This window comes from Polyodon spathula, chromosome 21 (assembly GCF_017654505.1).
Source record: "Polyodon spathula isolate WHYD16114869_AA chromosome 21, ASM1765450v1, whole genome shotgun sequence".
NCBI classification, from domain to species: domain Eukaryota; kingdom Metazoa; phylum Chordata; class Actinopteri; order Acipenseriformes; family Polyodontidae; genus Polyodon; species Polyodon spathula.
Window position 1 is genome coordinate 13840739 of NC_054554.1, and position 20731 is coordinate 13861469.

Here is a 20731-nt window from a genome sequence, read left to right on the forward strand (position 1 = left end):
CACTTTATTATTATTATTATTATTATTATTATTATTATTATTATTATTATTATTATTATTATTATTATAATAAATTGCGCATTGGGGTAGCTTTGATAGTATCATTTTAGAAAATAGTTCAGTAGAATGGACAATGAAAGCATAATTGCTCATTGAACATCACTGCCCCTGAGTCTAGTCCATTAGGTGCAGTATTTCTTTTGAGTTATTTTTTCATTTTCTATAGCAGAGCTTGTGTTATATTTCCACAGCATTGCCAACTGGAAACCTAACATTTGAACCCACTACTGCCATCTAGTGTTTGGTGGAGCACTACAAGGAATAGTCAGTACAATTATGTAAAAATAATGTTCATTTCAATCTGGTGGTTTGCTGAAATGTCTCATTTAGACAGAAGGGTATACATGTTTATGGCGCTGCACCCTTCCTTCCTTGTACAAGCAGTTAATCAGTCTTTTAGTTTCCTTATACCAGTTATTTTCCAGGACATATCAGGTTTTACCTTAAAGAGTAAGCAGGTTTGTTATTTTTAACTGCCCCCTTACATTTTCGTAATGTAATAATCATTCCTAATAGTTCTTTTTTGGATAAGTCTGTGTTAAAGTACATTGATTATTAGATCAGGCACTGCTCTTCAGTTCCAGTTGCCGTATATGTATGTAATGTCATATGTAATGTCAGCTCGATCAGCCAGTCTCATGCAGGAGTGGTCAAAGCTGGCACTTCCAACCTTGTTCTAAAGGGTATAATTGAACCAATTAAACCGCCACCCAGACCAATTAGTTAATTATCTCATTGTATCTGTTAAACCTGGAGTGGAATGGCCCTCCAGAACCAGTGCCATTCAGTGCACAGCAGTATATTACCAACAAAAAAAAAATAAACTTGTTTTCAAAGTCGAAGATCATTAGATGATGCTAACACATGATCTAACCTCAATTACATGTGTCACATATGCCAGGCTACAGGTGGCAAGGTTCCATCTCTACAGTTAATTGCAATGAGGCCATCTGACTTTAATCACCCCTGTATCTTTTCATATGTTACCACAGTTAAAATAAAGTTAAGGAAATGACGTTAACATAACAGTTGCATTTAAATTACAAGTTTACATAAGGTAAAAAAAAAAAAAAAAAAAAAAAAAAGGAAAAAAAACTTAAATATTTTTCTATTATTATTATTATTTTTTTTTTAAACTGTATATTTAATACCATGGATGCTGGTAAAGAGTGATCTTTGTACCTCGCTGAATTTCATGTTAGAAAGTTAGAAAAAAAGATTTTTTTACAATAATTTTTTCAAAATATGTATTTATTTTTGCATACATTTTAAAAGCGTTAAAAATGGTTTAGGTTTCAACTTGTTTTGTTTTTCAATAAACCTCTCTGGAATGTATTGTGTGTGTGTGTGTGTGTGTGTGTTTTTTTGTTTTTTTTTCTCCCCCACAGTTAAGTGTTACAGAATTTAAGAGATATGGCTAACAGTTTATTTATTGAATTTATGTATTCCTGAAACCGTAAAAATTATTACTAGGGCAATTATTAATAGTGACTGGCACAGTATACTGTTGTCCGAGTAACATCAGTTAGAGCTTGTGATTCAAAATTCTCCAGTGCATATATATGCAGGGGAGGGAAGGAGTGTGTGCCTTGTACAGCAAAGAAAAGGAGGAAAAATACAATACATACAGCATCTATAAGAAGAGACATCACATGTTCTTGTGAAACTGTAACCATAGCCCCCTTTCCCCAAGCAATCTTTACAATAGATCTATAAAGACATTATATATACTAATATAAAACATAACAAAAACATAACAAAATGTAAACTCAAACCAAACACCCTCTTGGTCACATGAAATTGGATAGGTGCTGCAAGTTCTGGCTCTGCCCTGATACACAGCAGATCTGTGGAAAATCGTGTAATGCTATTGCCCTGCCACGTTCAAATTAATTTGTGTAAAATGTCCCACCCCCACCCAGTGAATTTAGTGCTCATGAGAGTACCTCACAGTTCTTCAATCATACCTGAATCTTGCCCTGAACACCCCTTGCCATTCTGTCCTAAGCTTCCCTCAAATACACTGCCACTTGTCTGGACCAATGCTGAGACCAAAATAATTTTGCCCTGAACCCAGGTCTCCAGAATGGAAAAAGGCATGGGGGTGCAATATAACTTACAGCAAACAATAGACATCCCTCTGTGTCCTGTTTGTACAACCCTGCGAGTCCACAGTGCTATACTTTCTTAGGCACATTAGTGATGATGGGCTTTGGGCGAGTTTTAAAGATAATTTTTTTCTTGATAAGTGCTGTGACCTGATAATTGGTGGAGGGCTTCGCTTCGCCTGTTTCCATGGCGTTCCCATCCTCCTCCTGGTGTCCAGATCGCTTCACAAGGACTGCAAAAGGTTTCTCCAGTTTGACGACCTTCCCATACAGGATATGATGTCCTACTATAAGAACAGGAACCCCCTGGAGCCAAACACAAATTGAGAAGTTAGTAGATGAGCAAGAAGCATTACTGATTTGTAATTCCCTTTGAAAAAAGTGAAGCATAGGCTCAGTAAAACTACTGCAGGGACGAACACAGCATTTTCATGTTCGGATATTCGCTCACAATTTAAATATTCATTTGGATATTCATTTGTTTTAAAAAAGTAACAAAAGCCAGTAAGGGCGTGGCCCCTTAGCGTGTGCCTTTATATTAGTAGTACAGCAAGACGTTACACTATGTAACACGTTAAAGTAAAAAAAATATCCCAGGATTAAAGAATATATTGTGTAGGCCTCAGTGAATTAACTACAAAACAAAGGATGCCAAATAGAAGTTCAAGTTAAACCTTGTTTTGTGTATTCCCGAAATTCTAACAATAACAATTTCATGGAATGCAAATGCTTGTAAGGTGCTGTATCAATACCAGCGAACACGATAACCACAGTTCCATGCAACAGTTGTGACGGTGACCAAACATGTTCGAGTGTTGTGCAAACATTTAGTATTTAATATCGTTAATAGCAAAAACAACTCATTGCAATTTAAATTTGTTTGTAATGCAAAATGCTGTCAGATCAGGACTTCACTGACATGGAGCATTGGAGCTGCAGCACGCTATTTCCCATGTTACACTGTACAAAATTAGAGGCACCATCACCAATTCCAGACAACTGCAAAATATTTAAAATATAAACACGCTGAGTTCATTGCAGTCATCAGCTGCATAGACGAACCACTCAGCAGAATGTGGTAACAAGGGATTACAGACATTAGGTTAGTGTTTTAGTATCTTACCAAGTTGTTGTATTTTAAGAAGTTGAATATGGCAGCAACTAACTTGCTCCTGAAGTGACACCCAGCAATTGAATTTGGCAACCAATTTTTTTTTTGGCCCGGAGACATTGGCTCCCGAGACAAAAATGTTGTCTGACCTGATTTGTAATTTTGTTTTAAAAATGTATTTTAAAAGAACAAAAGCAAAATAGACTGACGCTTATTGGACCAAAAGTGCTTTACAAGCATGAGACAGTTGTGTGATTTTTATGTTTCGTGTTTAATTTACTGCATCGTGATACTTATCGTATCGTGAAGACACTGCCGATACCCAGCTCTAAGAGCAACGCTTTTTAGACCCAGATAGCTTTCCATGAGATCGGTATGGTTGTGTCTAAAACTTTCAAATAGAGGCTCAATAGCTGCTGTGTATTGATTCTGTGTTTTTATATATATATATATATATATATATATATATATATATATATATATATATATATATATATATATAATTTGCCATTTTTTAAACTATCGCACAACTTCTGGTGAGGCTGTAAATAAGTGCAAGGTATTATTGTCATTTCTAGCGAATACAAACAACTGATTTTTGTATCTGAATACAGGTCAAACAAATACTTGTTCGAATATTTGAATATTTGTCCCAGCACTACATAAAATTGATCCTGCCTTTTGTTCACAAAACAGTAGTACCCTTTCATGACATAGAACTGACTACAGTCTCATATTCATACTGTTCAACTATATGGAGAGTATATTAGCAATTAACTAATTACAGCACATCTAAATAGTACTGATTAGGAATAACACCGTGTAACAAATACTACCCAGGAACAAAAAAAAAAAGTAAGTGTTATTTCCTAATTGCTTGTGCCTCAAAAGTATAGAAAATGGCTGTTATTCCCCACAAACTTTGCTTTTGTGACCAGGACAGTGATATTTCAAAATATCACTATTTCCAATGGGAAAACGGGCAAATGTGTGTCTTTTGTTAACATAAAGTCAGAAAAAAACAACATATGAATCCAAACTAACATGTATTTATACTAAAGTAATACAAAAATGACTACAAAAGATTTAGAAGTGTAGTTTTTCGAGATTTACGATTATACTGTATTTACAGTATAATTGTAAATCTCAAAAAACTACTCACAAAAGACACACATTTGCCCGTTTTCCCATTGGAAATAGTGATATTTTGAAATATCACTGTCCTGGTCACAAAAGCAAAGTTTGTGGGGAATAACAACCATTTTCTATACTTTTGAGGCACAAGCAATTAGGAAATAACACTTACTACCCAGGAACAAAATGTGTTACATAGTGTAATCAATAACTAAGCAATGTAATCACATGTAGGTAGCTTGAAATGATAGTGGCTCATAATACAATTAGCAGGAGTCAGAAAATGTAATTTGAATGTAATTCTCCACATGTGAAATGTTAAGTACAATAACCTGTACATTACACCAACACCACTGAAAATGCCAGGGTTTTGAATGCGCATTTCAAGCTGCATCTCTCCAGTGATGGTCCTTGCTTAGGAAGCTCACTACCTCTTTGGTGTAATGCAGATCCCCCATTAGGCTCCCAGCCAGGCCAGTGTTTTGGCGTGACTCTATCTCCCCCTGCAGCTCAATCAGCATCCATTCCCCAGGGCTTCCTTCCTCTGGGCTGGAAGAAAAGAATTTCGGGATCTCTCTTTATTTATTTATGTCATCTGTTGCATTTTGTAGTACAAGGAAGCCATTGAAGGTAGTCAGTGAACGGGCTTCACAAAATATACCAAATTATTGGCAGACCAATACAGACCGGATTACCAACTTTAATGGTCACTTTTCGCCTTTCATTTCCATGTTAGTACTGCCATCTGGTGGCAACTTCTTGCAAATCTGTTTCCAAAGGTGTTGGGTTTTTTCTGTTACTTTCATCGTCACATTATGATGAGCAAAGAAGAGACAATTTATATTGTATAAACAACTGCATTACTTTTTTTTTTTTTTACCTTGAGATGAGGATTTGAACCATTTCACAGGTTTCAATCTTGATGAATGACAGCTCTAAAAGAAACAGCATTTAGAGACAGAAGGTCCATTTTAGAAATACACTATGCAACAATTTGCTGTTTAATTGAGTTTTTACAGATTTACTGAAATTGCTATGGGAGGCATTTAGATCTTGAACATGCAAGTTTATTGGTCATTCTGTTTTACTGACAGGAGGAAAAGCAAAAAACGGGACTGTGTCGTGGCCACTACTATTGATTCGACAGCAGCAGCTCAACCGATTTGAATGTTTAAATAAGTGTCAGTCGTCAGCGTTACATTACATGTTGGAATTAATTATTAATTATTATTACGTTACAAGAACCGAACCCTGACCAATCAAGTTTGTCGTTTCTCTAGTTGTTAAAAACGCAATTACGTCAGCAGTGGGCTAACAAATTACTACTGGTACTGTAACTAAATATGGGCAACATACGGTCGCGTTTACTTTCCATTTATATAATTTGCACAGTCCACGTTGCACTGACATTTTCACGTGATTGCAGAATGTTGTTATGAACTGAATTTGACTTATACAAGCGACAAGTACAAAACCAATAGGAGCGTTACCCGATTTATATTAAACTATAATTCACCGTACTGAGTTGTCTGTCATGTACTGTATACATTGTGCAGAGTAATATATAAAACACAGAACGCGCTACAACATTTTAACATTACCTTTCACAGTTTAGCTGTGCTTAGAGAGCCAGCTCTTCTCTCCCAGTGCAAGCAGGTGAACAGATTTCCCGCCAGCGTTTCACAGCAACCACATGTTTCCGGAATCGAGGACTGTTGACTGCTTCCAGTTCCGGGTTGAAGGTCTCCAACGTGGTGCTCGTGTGGGGGATTATTGGCGTGTGAAAGGAGCTCGCTGTAATGCATTCAAGAAAACTTGCAAAATAAGAAAAAAAAGTAACCAAAGAAAGACTGGAAAACAAAAATACGTAAGAACACTCCTCACATGTGTATCACCCAGGTAGACTCAGTGTAGTATTGTAAATCATGCAATTAGGTCGTTTGTGCGTGTTTGTGTGTGTCAGTAGAATAAGTTGCCGCACCGATACTGTTTTTGTTTTATGCCTAACGAACTAAACACTACTTTAATGTATTATTTTGTTTGCAAAGATTAATGTAATGATTACGGTACTGTAGTCATTATGGCGGCGAATAAACTGTGGGAGACATCGGCGTAAAGTTATAATAATGTGTGAATTTTTTAAATTCCCACGTAAAGCAGATAGCTAGGTTTTTAACGAAGTCTAGAAGACGATGATGTACTAAATCAAAAAAAATGTTCAAGTAGCGGTACATATAAAAACTAACATCTGATCAAGAAAAGCGATGTTTACTTATTGTGAATATACATTGTTAGGTGTTCAGAATCTAGCAATATGTGTCTCTGGGAGCGTAGGAAGGAGCGGCTGGGAGCAATGCACCGGTACTAAAGGCTGCTTCTGCAGTGGTTTAGTACGTGATGAAAAGCAGGGGTGAAATTCTCAACAAAGTGCAGACAGTCCTATGCAAAGCCGGGTGTAAACATTTAAAAGTGAGACCATTTGAGTGCCAATGAATACATACTTTTACAGTGTATACACATCGGTACACGATACATTTATAAATACACAATAAGCTTAAATAACTGATCAGTTGTAACCAATTCGCCATAAACAAGTAAGCTGAAAATACTGAAAGCTTTTTATCCTCTTCATATCATTAGATACTGTAATAAAACACTTATTTTAAACCTTAAATGACAAGCATTAAGAAATATTACAATATGCAGTAACTGCTGTAGAGAGGGTTTATTTTGTTTCTAGATAAAAAAAAAAAGATGTTATAAAAAAGGTATTAAAAAAATGAAAAAATGATAGAAAAAGGTCTAAGTCAAAGAGTGCATAATAGGGGCTACTAATGAAGTACTTGGCTATTTTAAGCTCCATAGTATTCTCTGAAATCATCCACATGCTTTCCAGACCCTGGGCACTCACCTACAACAGGACCTGACCAAGCTACAATAATAGCCTTTTTATTAGATCATATATCCCTGTTTCTTTTATTTATTTTGTACTTATTACTTATCTTACAATATGTTCTGTGTGCTTCTCTGTTGTGTTTCTGTGTATATTAATTACCATGATCTAAAAAAAAAAAAAAAAAAAAAAATCAGGCAGAAACAATATAAAAGTAGCTGCTTTTCTGTTTGTTTCTGCACAAAAAACAAAGTGGCAAGACACATTTAAATAAAGTAATATCATTATTGTGGTTTACTTCTGCCTTTTGTTTAGATGTATGTGAAAATTCACATTTAACTTCAATAAACTCTTCAAAATGTTTTAGAAAAGGGGGCCTTGTACAAAGAAAAAACTCACTATTTGTTTATTACAGTCCTCATAACAGAAAATACTAGGATCACAACAAAACGTTGCTCACTATGTTTAACATGTACCTTGCAGGTTGGGCCGGTGTTTGAAAAGCGTGATGCACACCTCCATCTGTAGCCCGATTCTGACTTGCTTACCAATCTGAAGCAGCACTGTGTTGATGCTGTTTTTTTATGTTAATCCCTACTGTCCCACACATCACTTGCCATTTTTTGTAAAATTCCGCGCAAATTCTGATGATGTGGTAAATCGGTGCAAGGCAAAATGCTTTATGATAATTCTTTCTAATATTTATCAACTGTGTAATTTATGACAAACCTGGATTTTTGCCTTCCGATTCCTGTGCAGCAATGGTTGTTGGAATATTTAGATAGTTTCTCCGGCACACAAAAGAAAATAATTATTACTTCATAATAATGATAATTGCAGCACACCACTGTTCACGTTGCACTGCTAAAGTCTTCTCTCGTTGATCAAGGAATGACACTGACACAAAGCGAAATGGGCCGAGAATTGTGACACATGCCAAAATAAAGTCTGATCAAAATGAAAGCTCAGCCAATCAACATGCAGTGATTATACTGACGTTAATGTTGGCCAATAGCAGCTAACAGAAGCAGTATGAGGAAACAGAATGCAAGCACCACGAACTGCTGAGTGAAAGCATGTTTGAAAGTGGTAGTGGACTGTGTAAGTGGGTGGAATGCATCTGCGTTGGATGAAAAGCAGATTAAATAAGTCCCAGTACAGAGTGTTGACAGAATTTCACCCTGAATTGAATAGTATTACAGTATTGTGATTGGACTGATAATGCCAGTGAACGTATGACAGAGATACACACATGATTTTATATATATATATATATATATATATATATATATATATATATATATATATGTGTGTGTGTGTGTGTGTGTGTGTGTGCGTATTTGTATATACGTATGTATAAAATAACCCAATCAATGCCAGTAGCCTAATACGTAACTGTAATTCTGATTAAAAAAATAAATAAATAAAAATCATCCTGCATGATACCTTTTGAAAAGGATCAGCTGAATATGTGTATAAAATACACTAGCTGTCAAGACCACAAGGTCTCTTCAGATAGAAAGACTGGTCTTGAATGCTAGTGTATTTTATATACTCACTGAACCATACTAAAATATATTGCCATGCTTTAGTAACCTCAAGTGACTTCAGTTGTCTGTGTTCATCTATTTGAATTTATTTTTTTCAGTCTCAAACTTGCTTGATTTTCACCTGAAGGATGGTGGAGTTTAAAGTTCACCGGGTACGTTTCTTCGACTACATGCCCTCAGGGATTCGCTGCATGGCCTTCCACAGCAAGGCTGACCGGCTGGCCCTTGCACGACTGGATGGATCAGTGGAGATAATCAACTTCTCCAACAACTACTTCCAGGAAAAGGTACATTGAGAAATGCATTGGCAGTCCACTTACTGACCCCTTACACTGCCATAGCTAATTCCTCACTTCAGACCATCTGATTCAGTGGTTTTTAATATAATGCTGTCTAAACAAGACTCGCCTTACACAGGTCCAGAGATGTAACACATTCCAGTAATGCATTCCAAAAGCCATTACATTACACAATATAGGCAATTTCATTATTTTATATTTGGTCATTTCTTAGGTGATCCCTGGAAATGACTCCAGATCTATTGAAGCGATTTGCTGGGTTGGCTGTGATCGTCTCTTCACGGCTGGTTTGAATGGAGAGATTGTGGAGTTTGATCTGGAGCGACTCTGCCCAAAATACACCCTGGATGCTTTCGGAGGACCCATCTGGACTGCAGCTTGCAACTCCGAAGAGACTCATTTTGCGGTCAGTAGATCTAAGCCATAAACGTACAAGAAATATTATTTTGATGCTGTTATATAGTGCTCCCCTTTTATAATGCTATAACTGGGAGCTGTAGTTGCAAGACCATGCCCGGGCTGCAGAATAGATGTGCACAATGTGCACCGAAGGATTTGGTCAGAACCCAAAAACTGAAATACTCTTGCGATTCAATAAATAAACTAATATGGTAGGTTCATTTTAAGAGTTCATTTTAATGAGCCTTTGTAATATAAAATTACTAAGATCTGTTGCATAAACACAATATTTTTGTTCCCAGTAATTTGTATTAAAGAAAACTAAAGATCACCTCATAGTAAATATGCTGTATTCATTGTTTGTAGTTTTTTTGTTCTTACTGTTCTTTTTAAATAATTAGTTTGGGTGTGAAGATGGGTCTGTGAAGCTGTTTGAAATTTTACCTGATAAAATCCAGTTTGAGAGAAACCTGGATCGACAGAAAGGTAGGTCCAAACAGAGTCCAAAATCATATATAAATAAAATTAATGAACAGATTTCCTAAGACAATCAAGCAATCAATCTAATATAAGCTATTTTAGTTAAATCCATATAAAATGCCATGACAGGTAAAGATGGTATAACATTTCGCCCTCATATAATGTAATAGGTGAAGATGGTACAATAACGCCCGCCCATAAATTGCAGTTTGTGTTTGATTTTAGTTTGTGATATTTTTCTGATAAAAATTTAAGAAAAACTGGTTAAATGCTTTAATTTTATGTATGGAAAAGCTTTAATTTAAGCAAAACTAAGTTCTGTTTCATCATATCTTTGGTTAAGAACACATTGTGGATTTTACAATGGCTGTAGTAAAAATACTAAATTAAAAAATTTCAATACAGGGGTAAAAATACTAAAATCTAATCAGAGTACTAAGGTATTTTATTGATTACATAATAGAGGTGCAATCAGCAACCATTTTGCTGTTTGAGAATCGAACAGGGAATGATCAACAGCAGTTCTTGCATTGAGAAGACTTATTATTCCAAAGCAAGAATGTCTGATTTCTCTCCTTTTCAGGACGCATCCTCTCCCTCTCGTGGCACAAGTCCGGCACGCTAATCGCTGCCGGTTCACTAGATGTGATTCGAGTGTTTGATGTAAAATCAGGTGAGTTCAGTTTGTTTTACTGCACTGCGCAAACTCAGAAGCACTTGCCCTGTGCCGTCTTCCCAATGTTGTGATTTTGAAAAGTTTGCACTGGCTGCTGTGGATTGATTTACGCTAGCCAATCAGTGACAAGTGGGAGGCTGGGTTGGGGCTAGCTAATCAGGTGCAACTAACCTGCCCTTTTAAGGCCACTGTTGTGCATGCGTCGTTTTGGTGATTTTGACAAAAAAATAGGCATAGATTATTTTTCTAATAGTAAATATCCCACAATGGGAGCTTATATTGTGACAAATGGAAACTGTATGTGTTGCCTATCAAACGATACTCTCTCCAGTGTACCTTCGGTCCAATAAATGCTGAATTCAGATCATGAAATTAATCTGACTTGTGACTTGGGCCAGATTCTAACCCAGACCCCTGGAAGCAAGGTTTGACTACAAGATTTGCTTGTCGTGCCACTTGCAGTCTTAAGTGTCTTAAAAAGCAGCCCATGAAGGAGGAATAGTGTAACGCGTTCTGTGGTGTAGAGTATTGACTTGCTGTATGTTTTCAGGTCACTCTGTTCAGAGGATACTGGTGGATAAGGGGCCAGCAGGGACCCACAATAAGGACTGTGTGGTGTGGAATGTTGCTTTCCTGTCGGATTACACCATAGTAAGCGGAGATTCTGTTGGCAAAGTCCAGATCTGGGATGCAAACAAAGGAACATTAATAAAAACCCACCTGGTGTCGAAATGGGATGTGCTATCACTATCCGTATCGGAGGTAAGGTATCAATTTCATTGAAAATAATTGTTTTCCTGGTACCTAATTGCTTTGTAGAAACTGCACTAATGCTATATCTTGCGTTAAAAAAAATAAAAAAGGACAAGCTAAGAATCAAGCTGTCTTCATCAAAAAAGAAACCTGGTTAGAAATTGACAGCACTAATGTTGCTGTAGAAGTCATGTTTTAAACTAGACAAGTGCTGTTTTCATCAACATAACAAAACTTCAGTAGCACACCATTCTTAACGGGTAGATCAAATACACACTTTTAAAAAATATATTTAATTTATAGAATGAGGACAGCATTGTAGCTGGAACATCAGAAGGTACAGTGGTTCAGTTCCAGCTTCTCTCTCCAACGATCGGAGACACGGAGACCCAGTGGATCAGAACCAGGACATTCAAACACCATACCCATGATGTGAGGGCCGTGACGGAGACAAAGACAGCTGTGGTGTCTGGAGGTGAGCCTCTGCCCTCTTAGGACAGTATCTGTGTTCTAGATGTTGACAGTGTAAAGTCAACTGCACAGGTAGGGAGGGTTTAGGATCGGCGGTTCACCGTGCACCAGTGACTCCTGTAGCTGATAGGGCGTCTGGGGGTCTGCTGTGGATGCTTGATATTTAATAAAACATATATTAATTCAGATCTACAGAAATAGGAAGGCCAAAAGTTGGTAAACGATCTTTTCTGGCTTCAGGTCTGGACACACAGCTTGTGATTTGTTCCCTGTTGGATAAAGTGGAAGTCAAGCCTAGTGAATCTGTACTACGGAAAGTGATCTTCCCACATGTAAGTCCACTTGACACAGTTGATTTTTTTTTTTTCTCCACCAGTAATGATAGAACCACTGGCAAGCAATTACTCTGAAATGAATAGAAAAATCATGATTGCATTTCTGGTTGATGGCACAGTAAATCTTCTGTATTAGGAGAAAGGAGTTACAAAGTGTATTTTACATGAATATCTCTGGTGAAATGTATACATATGTACAGTATGTCACACTTGTGTTATTACATACATCAAGAGAAGCACTTGGCTACCCTTGATCAAACCTTTAAAATCTGGGGTATAAGGAGCTGCCAGTCTGTCTGTCTCTGTGTGCGAACATTACACAGTGTATGTGAACCATGCTGATTCACAGACAGGGTACCTAGGTGGGCTTGAAACATGAAAAGATGAAGAAAATGACTAGTGAAATCCTGCCCTTGAAAATCCACCAAATAAATGATTTTCTTACAGTAGGATTATCTTGGAATTGTCTTGGGAATCGTCTTCTAAAACATATCATTGAATTTCCTTAAGTCCTAGATTTTTATTTTATTTTTATGGTTTAATGAATTGATGAACCCAAATGTTGTTGTTTTTTTTTTCTCTAGCGGACTCTTGTTTCCTGTGCAAAGAAGCCTGGCCTTCTCCTCTTTCAGTTCCCTGACCAGCTGGAGCTATGGAGACTGGGGGGCACAGACACAGTTGGTGAGTTCTGTCAAAGAAACTTGAATTCATGTTTTCTTCTTTTATATTTATGACACCTCCTATAGTAACAATTTAGTGGTGCAATTATTTGTAAAATTTGAGTTGCATCAATCTGCTTTATTACAAGCGAATACAAACATTATGTTTGGTTATTGATCCTGGTTGGTAGTTCCAGTCAAAACTACAAATACAGGGGAATTCTGGATAAAAATGGTTTGGGTAGCCCTATGTTTTTTTTTTTTTTTTTTTTTTTTTTTTTTTAAGGAAAACCAGGAGAAAGCTTACCAGTTACAAGAAAACCAGAGAAACTTCTTCAGCTTAAGCGAAAGGTACAATTAGATTTTTAATTCTTTTTTCAAAACACTCCAAAGGAAAAGGCAAAATGGTTAAATTATTTGCTGTTTTCCATTTAATTTCTAGGGTGACGATCACATTTGCTGCAGCACTATATCAGAATGTGGGCAATGGATTGCCTATTCCACAGTGACCAGCATCCGATTGTATCAACTCCAGTGTGAAAGTAACAACATCAGTATTACGAAGGTAGGATCATAACCAAAAGTTTTCTTTCTTTCTAGAAACTGTATCTAGCATTACAAATGTGATGCTTTGCACAATCAAATGTACATGCTGCAATGTGAGACTGTTATTATTTAATGCATTTTAATACAAACACATTCTTATATAAACTGTATGATCATTGATTTTTATCAACCAATTATTGATAGTGGAAAATGTAATGTTATACTACATGTTTTCAAATGGTTAAGAATGGGAGTGTTAACTAGAAAATCTAAAGTGGAGGAAAACATTGGCTGTTGTAGTTCTGTCAGCAGGGCTTTTTAGGAGAGGTTTTTTTTTAAAATGTATTTAATGTATCAATCACTCTTGTAGGTCTCGAAGCTCCCAAAAGTTTTGAGATCCGCTCACCAGCTTCAGTTCTCAGCCGATTCCTCGAAGCTCTTTGTTGCTTCAGAACAGGCGACCATCCATGTAATCAGCCTCTCCCGGTCGGAGTGCAAGCATGTCCACACATTCAAACCAAAGTCAGGTGAGTCTTCGATAGAAAAGGGTCCTGCTAGATACTAGAATAATTACATGTGGCATTTTAACAATAACTGCTTTAATTTGTCTAGTAAGGCAGAAGACAAAATGTGAATGAACCCACCGGAGCATTTTACAGCATGGAGGGGGAGCCCTTAATTACATACTGTAAGCTTTTTGCATCTTAATGAATTCAGATTCAGATTTTGCTTGGTTCTGGACTTGGACTTAGTGGGGCTTCTAAAAATATAGTGTTACACATCCCCATGTGTTGCTACAACTGTTTAAATAGCGTCCCTGTAAATTATTTTCATTGCTTACATCCTGGCAACTTTTTACATTGATAACTAAAGTCGGTTTCAATTTTTTTTTTTTTTTTTAAATGGCCGCTCTAGTGCACTGATAGTGTAAGGATTATTGCCCACATTGTCAAACAGGTAACACAGCAATAACAATCAATGGTGAGGTACGGAACAGAAAAGACAGAGCGCTTTTGTTTAATCAGCTAGCCCTGTTTCTTTCTACAGGGTCCTCAGCTCCTGTTCATTTGTTGGCTGCAAGTGCAGATGGGCAGTGGCTGACATCGGCAAATCGGCACTGTGAGATCAATGTGTATAACTTGAAAAAGCTGAAGGTGAGGATTGTGAATTCAAAATTCTTTTATGTCATTAACTGTGTGGAAAAGCAAATGTTAGCCTTTACATTGAAGAAGCAGTACAGCTAGCAGTAGAATATGTTATGATGACTTCTTGCTGATTTTTTTTTTTATGGAAATAACATTTATGAAAAGAAAATGCTCCATGTCATTTGGACAATAAGTGTCAATGTGTTGAATGCACACGGTCCAGAACTTCCTAGTGACCAACCTGCCATTTCTCTTGCAGCATCACTGCATGCTGCCAGTGTATAACTCTCTCCCCAGTGCAATGGCAATACACCCAGAGACCAACAATCTGCTCATAGCCCATGCAGATCAACAGGTATGAAAACTAGAAGGATATTTAACAGAGCTGCATGAACAGATTATTCAGATCGAGCTCTCCATAGAGAGGTCATCTGTGTTGATTAAGCTAATTGAACATTCCAAGTAAAACAAGTGAAGAAACAGCTGCATGAATTTGTGTGGATTGCTGTTCTCCACTGAGTCTTAAAGTAGCAGTGATCACAAATCCGAGCAGCTGTTTCTTCTGTTGTTTTACTCAGAATGTTAAATTGGCCCTATCAACATCGCTGACCCTCTGCTGATTTCTGTGAAGAGCTCAATCCGAGTAATAGAATAGTCTGTTCATGCAACACTTTTTCCGCTAGAATTAAATGGCCATTTTACACAAATGTCCATGGTGGAATTCGTATGAAATGGTTCTTCCAAAAAGGGAGTAAGTGTAATTTTGATGAATGAATTGACATGCAAGAAGTAAATTAAACTGATTTTTGATTTGCGGAACATGTGTTCACACATTGTTTTTCCTATTTACTTTGGCAGATCTTTGAGTTCAGTACAGTGGACAAGCAGTACACAGACTGGAGCAGGAAGCTGCATAAGGAGGGGTTTCACAAGTGCCGGATTAAGTGGCATACGCCCATTACTCACATCACCTTTAACCCCAGCGCACCGTCACAGGTTATGCTCCATGACACGTACATGTTCTGCATCATTGACCAAAGCCTGGTAAGCGTCACCTTTTGTTGGTTCTTGACAAAACAAGTCTTATTTATATTTGCGATTTCTGTTTTGTTTGTTTTTGTTAGGTTTTTTTGCAAATTAAATTATTTATTTTTATTAATTCCTTTTCAAACACAAATTTATACTTCTATATTTTCATCATTTCCAAAGATTTTGTTTAAATGTTATGAAGGAAGTTTTATTTTAAGTTTCTATGCTGGAATTATTTATTTCTTTATTTAGTGGTGTTTTTTCAGTGCATTTTCACTTCCCCTTGTTCCAGTGTGCATTGCACTGTAAATTTGATTTGATTTAATGTTTGAAATTTTGTTCATCTCTCCCACAGCCTCTGGATGGCTTAAAGGCACAGTTCTATAGCCAGCTGACCCCAAAAGATATGTCAGAAACTGATAGGCCGAGCAAGACTAATGCCTTCAAAATGTGCACGAAATATCAAGTAAGAGTAGTTTAAAGTCATTGTGACTGCTTACACTGAACAGAACCAGTATTAATACATATCCCACAACTTGGGGATATTGTAAACGTGCTTGTATGTTCAACAAACTTTTTACATGTGTAGAGGCCTGCTTACCGATCAAACTTGGTGAGGACATTCTGCAGCTCAAAATTTATTGACTGCATTGTGAGTTATCAAAATTTTGAAATATATATGGGTTGGTGGAAATTAAAATGTAAAACAAACAAGAAAACAATGTCATATTGCTATCATACCCTGGGTCTCTGTAGTTTACTTTCAACTTTGTTGCAGGTCAGTTCAGCTCACTGTGCTGTACTTGCACTCTGTTGCAATGGCTGCTTTCATGTTGGTAATGTAGCCATTAGAGCTTCATAAAACGAGTATTTAGGTAAGCTCTCCACAGGTGAGAGTCTTTGGTGTCAATTGGGCTAAATTACTATTCCAAGTGAAGAAAGAGCTACTTTGATTTGTATGGGTTGCTGTTCTCTACAGAGTAAGAAAAGCAGCAATCATCACAAATCCAGTCAGCTCTTTCTTCACTTGTTTCACTTGAAATGTAAATTAGCCTCATCAGCACCAGTGGAGAGCTTTTCTGAATGACTAGATAAGCAAATCTCGTATGAGGTACTGGTCCTAATAGTGCTTATGATTGATGTGGACTCACAGGGATCTTGTTAGGATCACTGACCCTGATTTTTACATTGTATTTCACTATCTTGCTCCATGCAGCCCCTCCTCCATGTAAACGTGCTTGAAGATGACTGGCTGGTAGTGGTAGAGCGCCCCCTAATAGACATCCACTCCCAGCTGCCAGCCCCAGTAAGACAGAAGAAATTCGGAACATAAAGCAAACTCCCTGGACTCACTGTTACCTTTTCAGTACCCCGAGGATTTGTGAACTTGATTGTGTGTCAAAAATAAAAAATGCATATTTTCCTCTTAATATTTTTGGGGTATTCAGTTTAAACTTATTTCCTTTTAATAGCATCTGTACCATGTTTGTTATTGTCCTCCTTCAAAATCTGTAGTTACAGGGTGTTGTTTTTCCTATATTTTAAAACCATACCTCCTTACAAGCAGTATCACTGGTCCCTTTTGTGTTGGAAGATCTTTTGGTTCATCACTATTTGATTTGTATTGGTTTTTTTTTTTTATCATCATAAAGATATCTAGAAATACTGTACGTTTATTTAAAATACCTTTGCATCTTACATACAGCATTCATGGCACACTTATAATACACAGATTTAAATCTACTTTGTAATAGTTTAACAGCAACACTGGACAAATATATAGCGTGTTTATCAAGGTCAAACCTTCATTTGGTTGGTTTTAATCTATATTTATAACTTCACAGATGGAAACAGTTCATTTTGTGACTGCAGAACAATGTCGCTATACCACTCTGTATATATACTGAACAAAAATATAAACGCAACATGCAACAATTTCAAAGATTTTACTGAGTTACAGTTCATATAAAGAAATCAGCTTATGGTAGAGAAATGAACACTGAATTCTCTGGCAACAGCTCTGGTGGACATTCCTGCAGTCAGCATGCAAATTGCACACTCCCTCAAAACTTGATACATCTGTGGCATTGTGTTGTGTCACAAAACTGCACATTTTAGAGTGGCCTTTTATTGTCCCCAGCACAAGGTGCACCTGTGTAATGATCATGCTGTTTAACAGCTTCTTGATATGCCACACCTGTCAAGTGGATGGATTATCTTGGCAAAGGAGAAATGCTCACTAACAGGGATGTAAACAAATTTGTGCACAAAATTTGAGAGAAATTAGCTTTTATTTCAGCTCATGAAACATGGGACCAAAACTTTACATGTTACGTTTATATTTTTGTTCAGTGTAGTATATATTTTTGCCTGCAGTAGTGCTTTAAGAGCCAACACAATCTGTGATCACTTGCACTGGTCCATATCCAGCTTGTCTTTTTGTGGATCTCACATGGTTAATAAGACTAATCTTTTGCTCTTTATTTCAAGTGCCGGTACCATTTGTTCATCTAACACCAGTCGGTGCTACAATGCCTCAAACACGTTGTGCTTCTAGTTAATTAACCATGTGATCTGCACATACTGGGTTCAACGGGGCATTTTTTTTCATTGCATTTTCCCATAGATTGTTCTGTGTCAAAATTCAGCACTTCATATCAGCCAGATGAGATGCAGCATGTACAGATATACCCAAAGTGACTATGGCAGGCTTGTATATTAAAAATGGCACTACAGAAATACATTTATTTTATTAGTTGGAAAACCAATTGACCTACTTTCTTCCTTTATCTGTGCATCATGTTTGTTTTGTTAACCCCATAAGACATTTGGCTTTTTCTTGCAAGAGCATTGGGTTCACCATATTCTTGTTTCTGTTGGGGGTTGGGGTGCTGTGGTTGTGGATTTTAATTAAGATTTAGCCAGACCCTCTTAATTACCTGATCTGAAGTTTAACCTTTCAAAGGTGACCTTAGGTGGTTTTTGGCTGCATGTATAAGGTCTTGTCTTCGGTTTAACTGACTGGAATACCAACCAATACCAATCAAATTCATTTGCAAGATTGGTTACCACAATAAATTGGAATGTCAGCTGCCTAAAAGCAATTTCCCTCAAATATTTGTACTAATTTTAAATTCTGGAAATAAAAATTCCCAAGTCTGTAGCACCATGTTTTTTTTAGAGGTATGGAATGAGTAATAAAACAAAGTTTTTACTATAGCCCTGTATTCAAGGCATTGGTGACAATGTAAATGCAGGTACGTATACAGCACAAAACATTTTGGAATGTCTTTGCACTGACACTGTATTGTATTCTAGTTCAAACATTTCTGTCTCTGAAAATTACCTCAACACTGGGATACCTCATCCTACAACACTGAAACAGCAAAACCGAACTTGGTCAAACCCCAAATTCTTTTTTTTGGTCCAAAAATGACTAAATAGTGTGTAGAATGAGAAACACAAAATGAAAAATAATGAAAGCACATCCTACTACACACACACACACAAAAAAATCTGAATTAAAAGTCTGTTTGTTGATTGTCCAATATACTGCGCACAGTGCAAGGGTTAAACCAGGTTAGTTCATGTTACTTTGAAATATTCTACTGATTACTGATTAAAAACTAATATGTTACATTATTTGAGTAATATACCGTATTACTGATTACATACTACTTTTACCAATAATAATAAAACACTGTAAAAAACCTTTTTTCAAGTGAGTAACTTTTGTCTCTGAAAAAGTCCTTGTCAATATTACACTTAAGCAATCTGAAATACATGTTTTGGAACGCATGTTTAAAAAGTTCTGAATGTAAATGATGAGAGGGTGCTGTGTTCTTGTGCTTAAAGTTAGATACAGTCAAATAAAATTCCCTATAGTGTAAGCAAGAACAAAAATTAACACAAGTTGTGGCATTATTAACTTCTTTAGGTCTCATGTATTTTGATGGGGGATGGCGAATACAGCTTATCGCTGAGTCAGGTAGGAAAACTGATATAGAGCAAAATAATCTGCACCCCTTAAGGCCAAGATGACTTCAAAGCCCAAGTAAACTGTGTACTCAAAATAGCTTATTAGCATTTCTTAAGAACTGAAATCACTGTAAACTCATTGTCATACATCCCCTCCTCTTTGGGGTACTGTGACAAATACAATGAGTTCTGGTGATAAATCTTCCTCCCGACCTGTGAGTGCGCTAATGAACAGGAGGAGAAGTATCTGGAAGGGCTGGCCTGACAGTTCGTGTCTGTGACCGGGAAGTGGGTCAGCCTGGAAAGAAGAGAGACTGCTGTAAGACCGTATTGAACTGAAAAGTAAACGAGAGGCAGCTGCAAGTAATAAGGCAGCTGCAACTGTTTACCTAGACTTCATGCAGGCTTACATATAGGGGCCAGGGTAACGCTGATCTTTTCCTTCATTTGGGTTAACATTAGGAGAGAAGGACTGAGAGAGGAGCTCTAAGAGAGTATTTGTGAAAAGTGATACATGTTTTGTGTGTTATTTCTGTCTGTCTGTAATTGTCTGTCTTTGTCGCACTAATAGACAATTAACGCACACCTCCGGAGCTTTCGAAAGGAAAGCACTATCTGGCGCACCACTGCACTGAGCACCTGCACGTTTTCAATCACCCAGGACTGGTGACCGTGCTGTTGTTTTTGTTCGGGACTGTGCCCTTGTTTTCATTATCTCCATGCTTTACACATTGTTGTGTATTGCCAGGGATTTATTATTTGACGATCGCCAGACCTGGAAAAAGAGCAATAAAGCACTTATTCACTGAATCACCGTTGTCTGTTCATCACTCCTGCACCGCATCACCGCTACACCTGTTCCCCTTACCAGCTACTTTGTCACAGGTACAAAGAAACTCCTGAAGAGTTCTACCACCCACCATTAAAAGTAAATAACTACTCCAGTTTACTAAATCCCATTTAAATGCATCAAGATTTCAAGTTGTAACACAACAAACTGAAAACGTCCAAGAGGGGTGAATACTTCCTATAGGCACTGTATAAAAATAATCTTTGCTGTGTGAGTCTTTGTTTTTAAAGGAGCTGTCGTTTTTCCTTATTCAGC

At 37.0% G+C, this 20731-nt stretch overlaps 2 protein-coding genes across 2 annotated transcripts; one reads left to right on the plus strand and one right to left on the minus strand.

The window, feature by feature from the left end:
* Positions 1 to 31: 31 nt before the first annotated feature.
* LOC121296655 (chromosome transmission fidelity protein 8 homolog) lies at positions 32 to 6089 on the minus strand. The gene is made up of 4 exons (XM_041222420.1): positions 6015 to 6089; positions 5294 to 5348; positions 4845 to 4962; positions 32 to 2474 (listed from the first exon to the last, which is right to left on the minus strand). Exons 2-4 carry the CDS (start codon positions 5314 to 5316, stop codon positions 2238 to 2240), a joined length of 378 nt encoding a protein of 125 aa, XP_041078354.1. The 5' UTR covers positions 5317 to 5348; positions 6015 to 6089; the 3' UTR covers positions 32 to 2237.
* A 66-nt stretch (positions 6090 to 6155) lies between these two features.
* Positions 6156 to 17078, plus strand: LOC121296587 (U3 small nucleolar RNA-associated protein 4 homolog). Its single transcript, XM_041222298.1, has 17 exons — positions 6156 to 6280; positions 8955 to 9143; positions 9370 to 9561; positions 9956 to 10040; positions 10618 to 10707; positions 11261 to 11472; positions 11767 to 11938; positions 12175 to 12266; positions 12854 to 12950; positions 13215 to 13279; positions 13371 to 13493; positions 13845 to 14001; positions 14522 to 14628; positions 14879 to 14974; positions 15478 to 15663; positions 16004 to 16114; positions 16865 to 17078. Exons 2-17 carry the CDS (start codon positions 8985 to 8987, stop codon positions 16979 to 16981), a joined length of 2061 nt encoding a protein of 686 aa, XP_041078232.1. The 5' UTR covers positions 6156 to 6280; positions 8955 to 8984; the 3' UTR covers positions 16982 to 17078.
* Positions 17079 to 20731: the final 3653 nt, after the last annotated feature.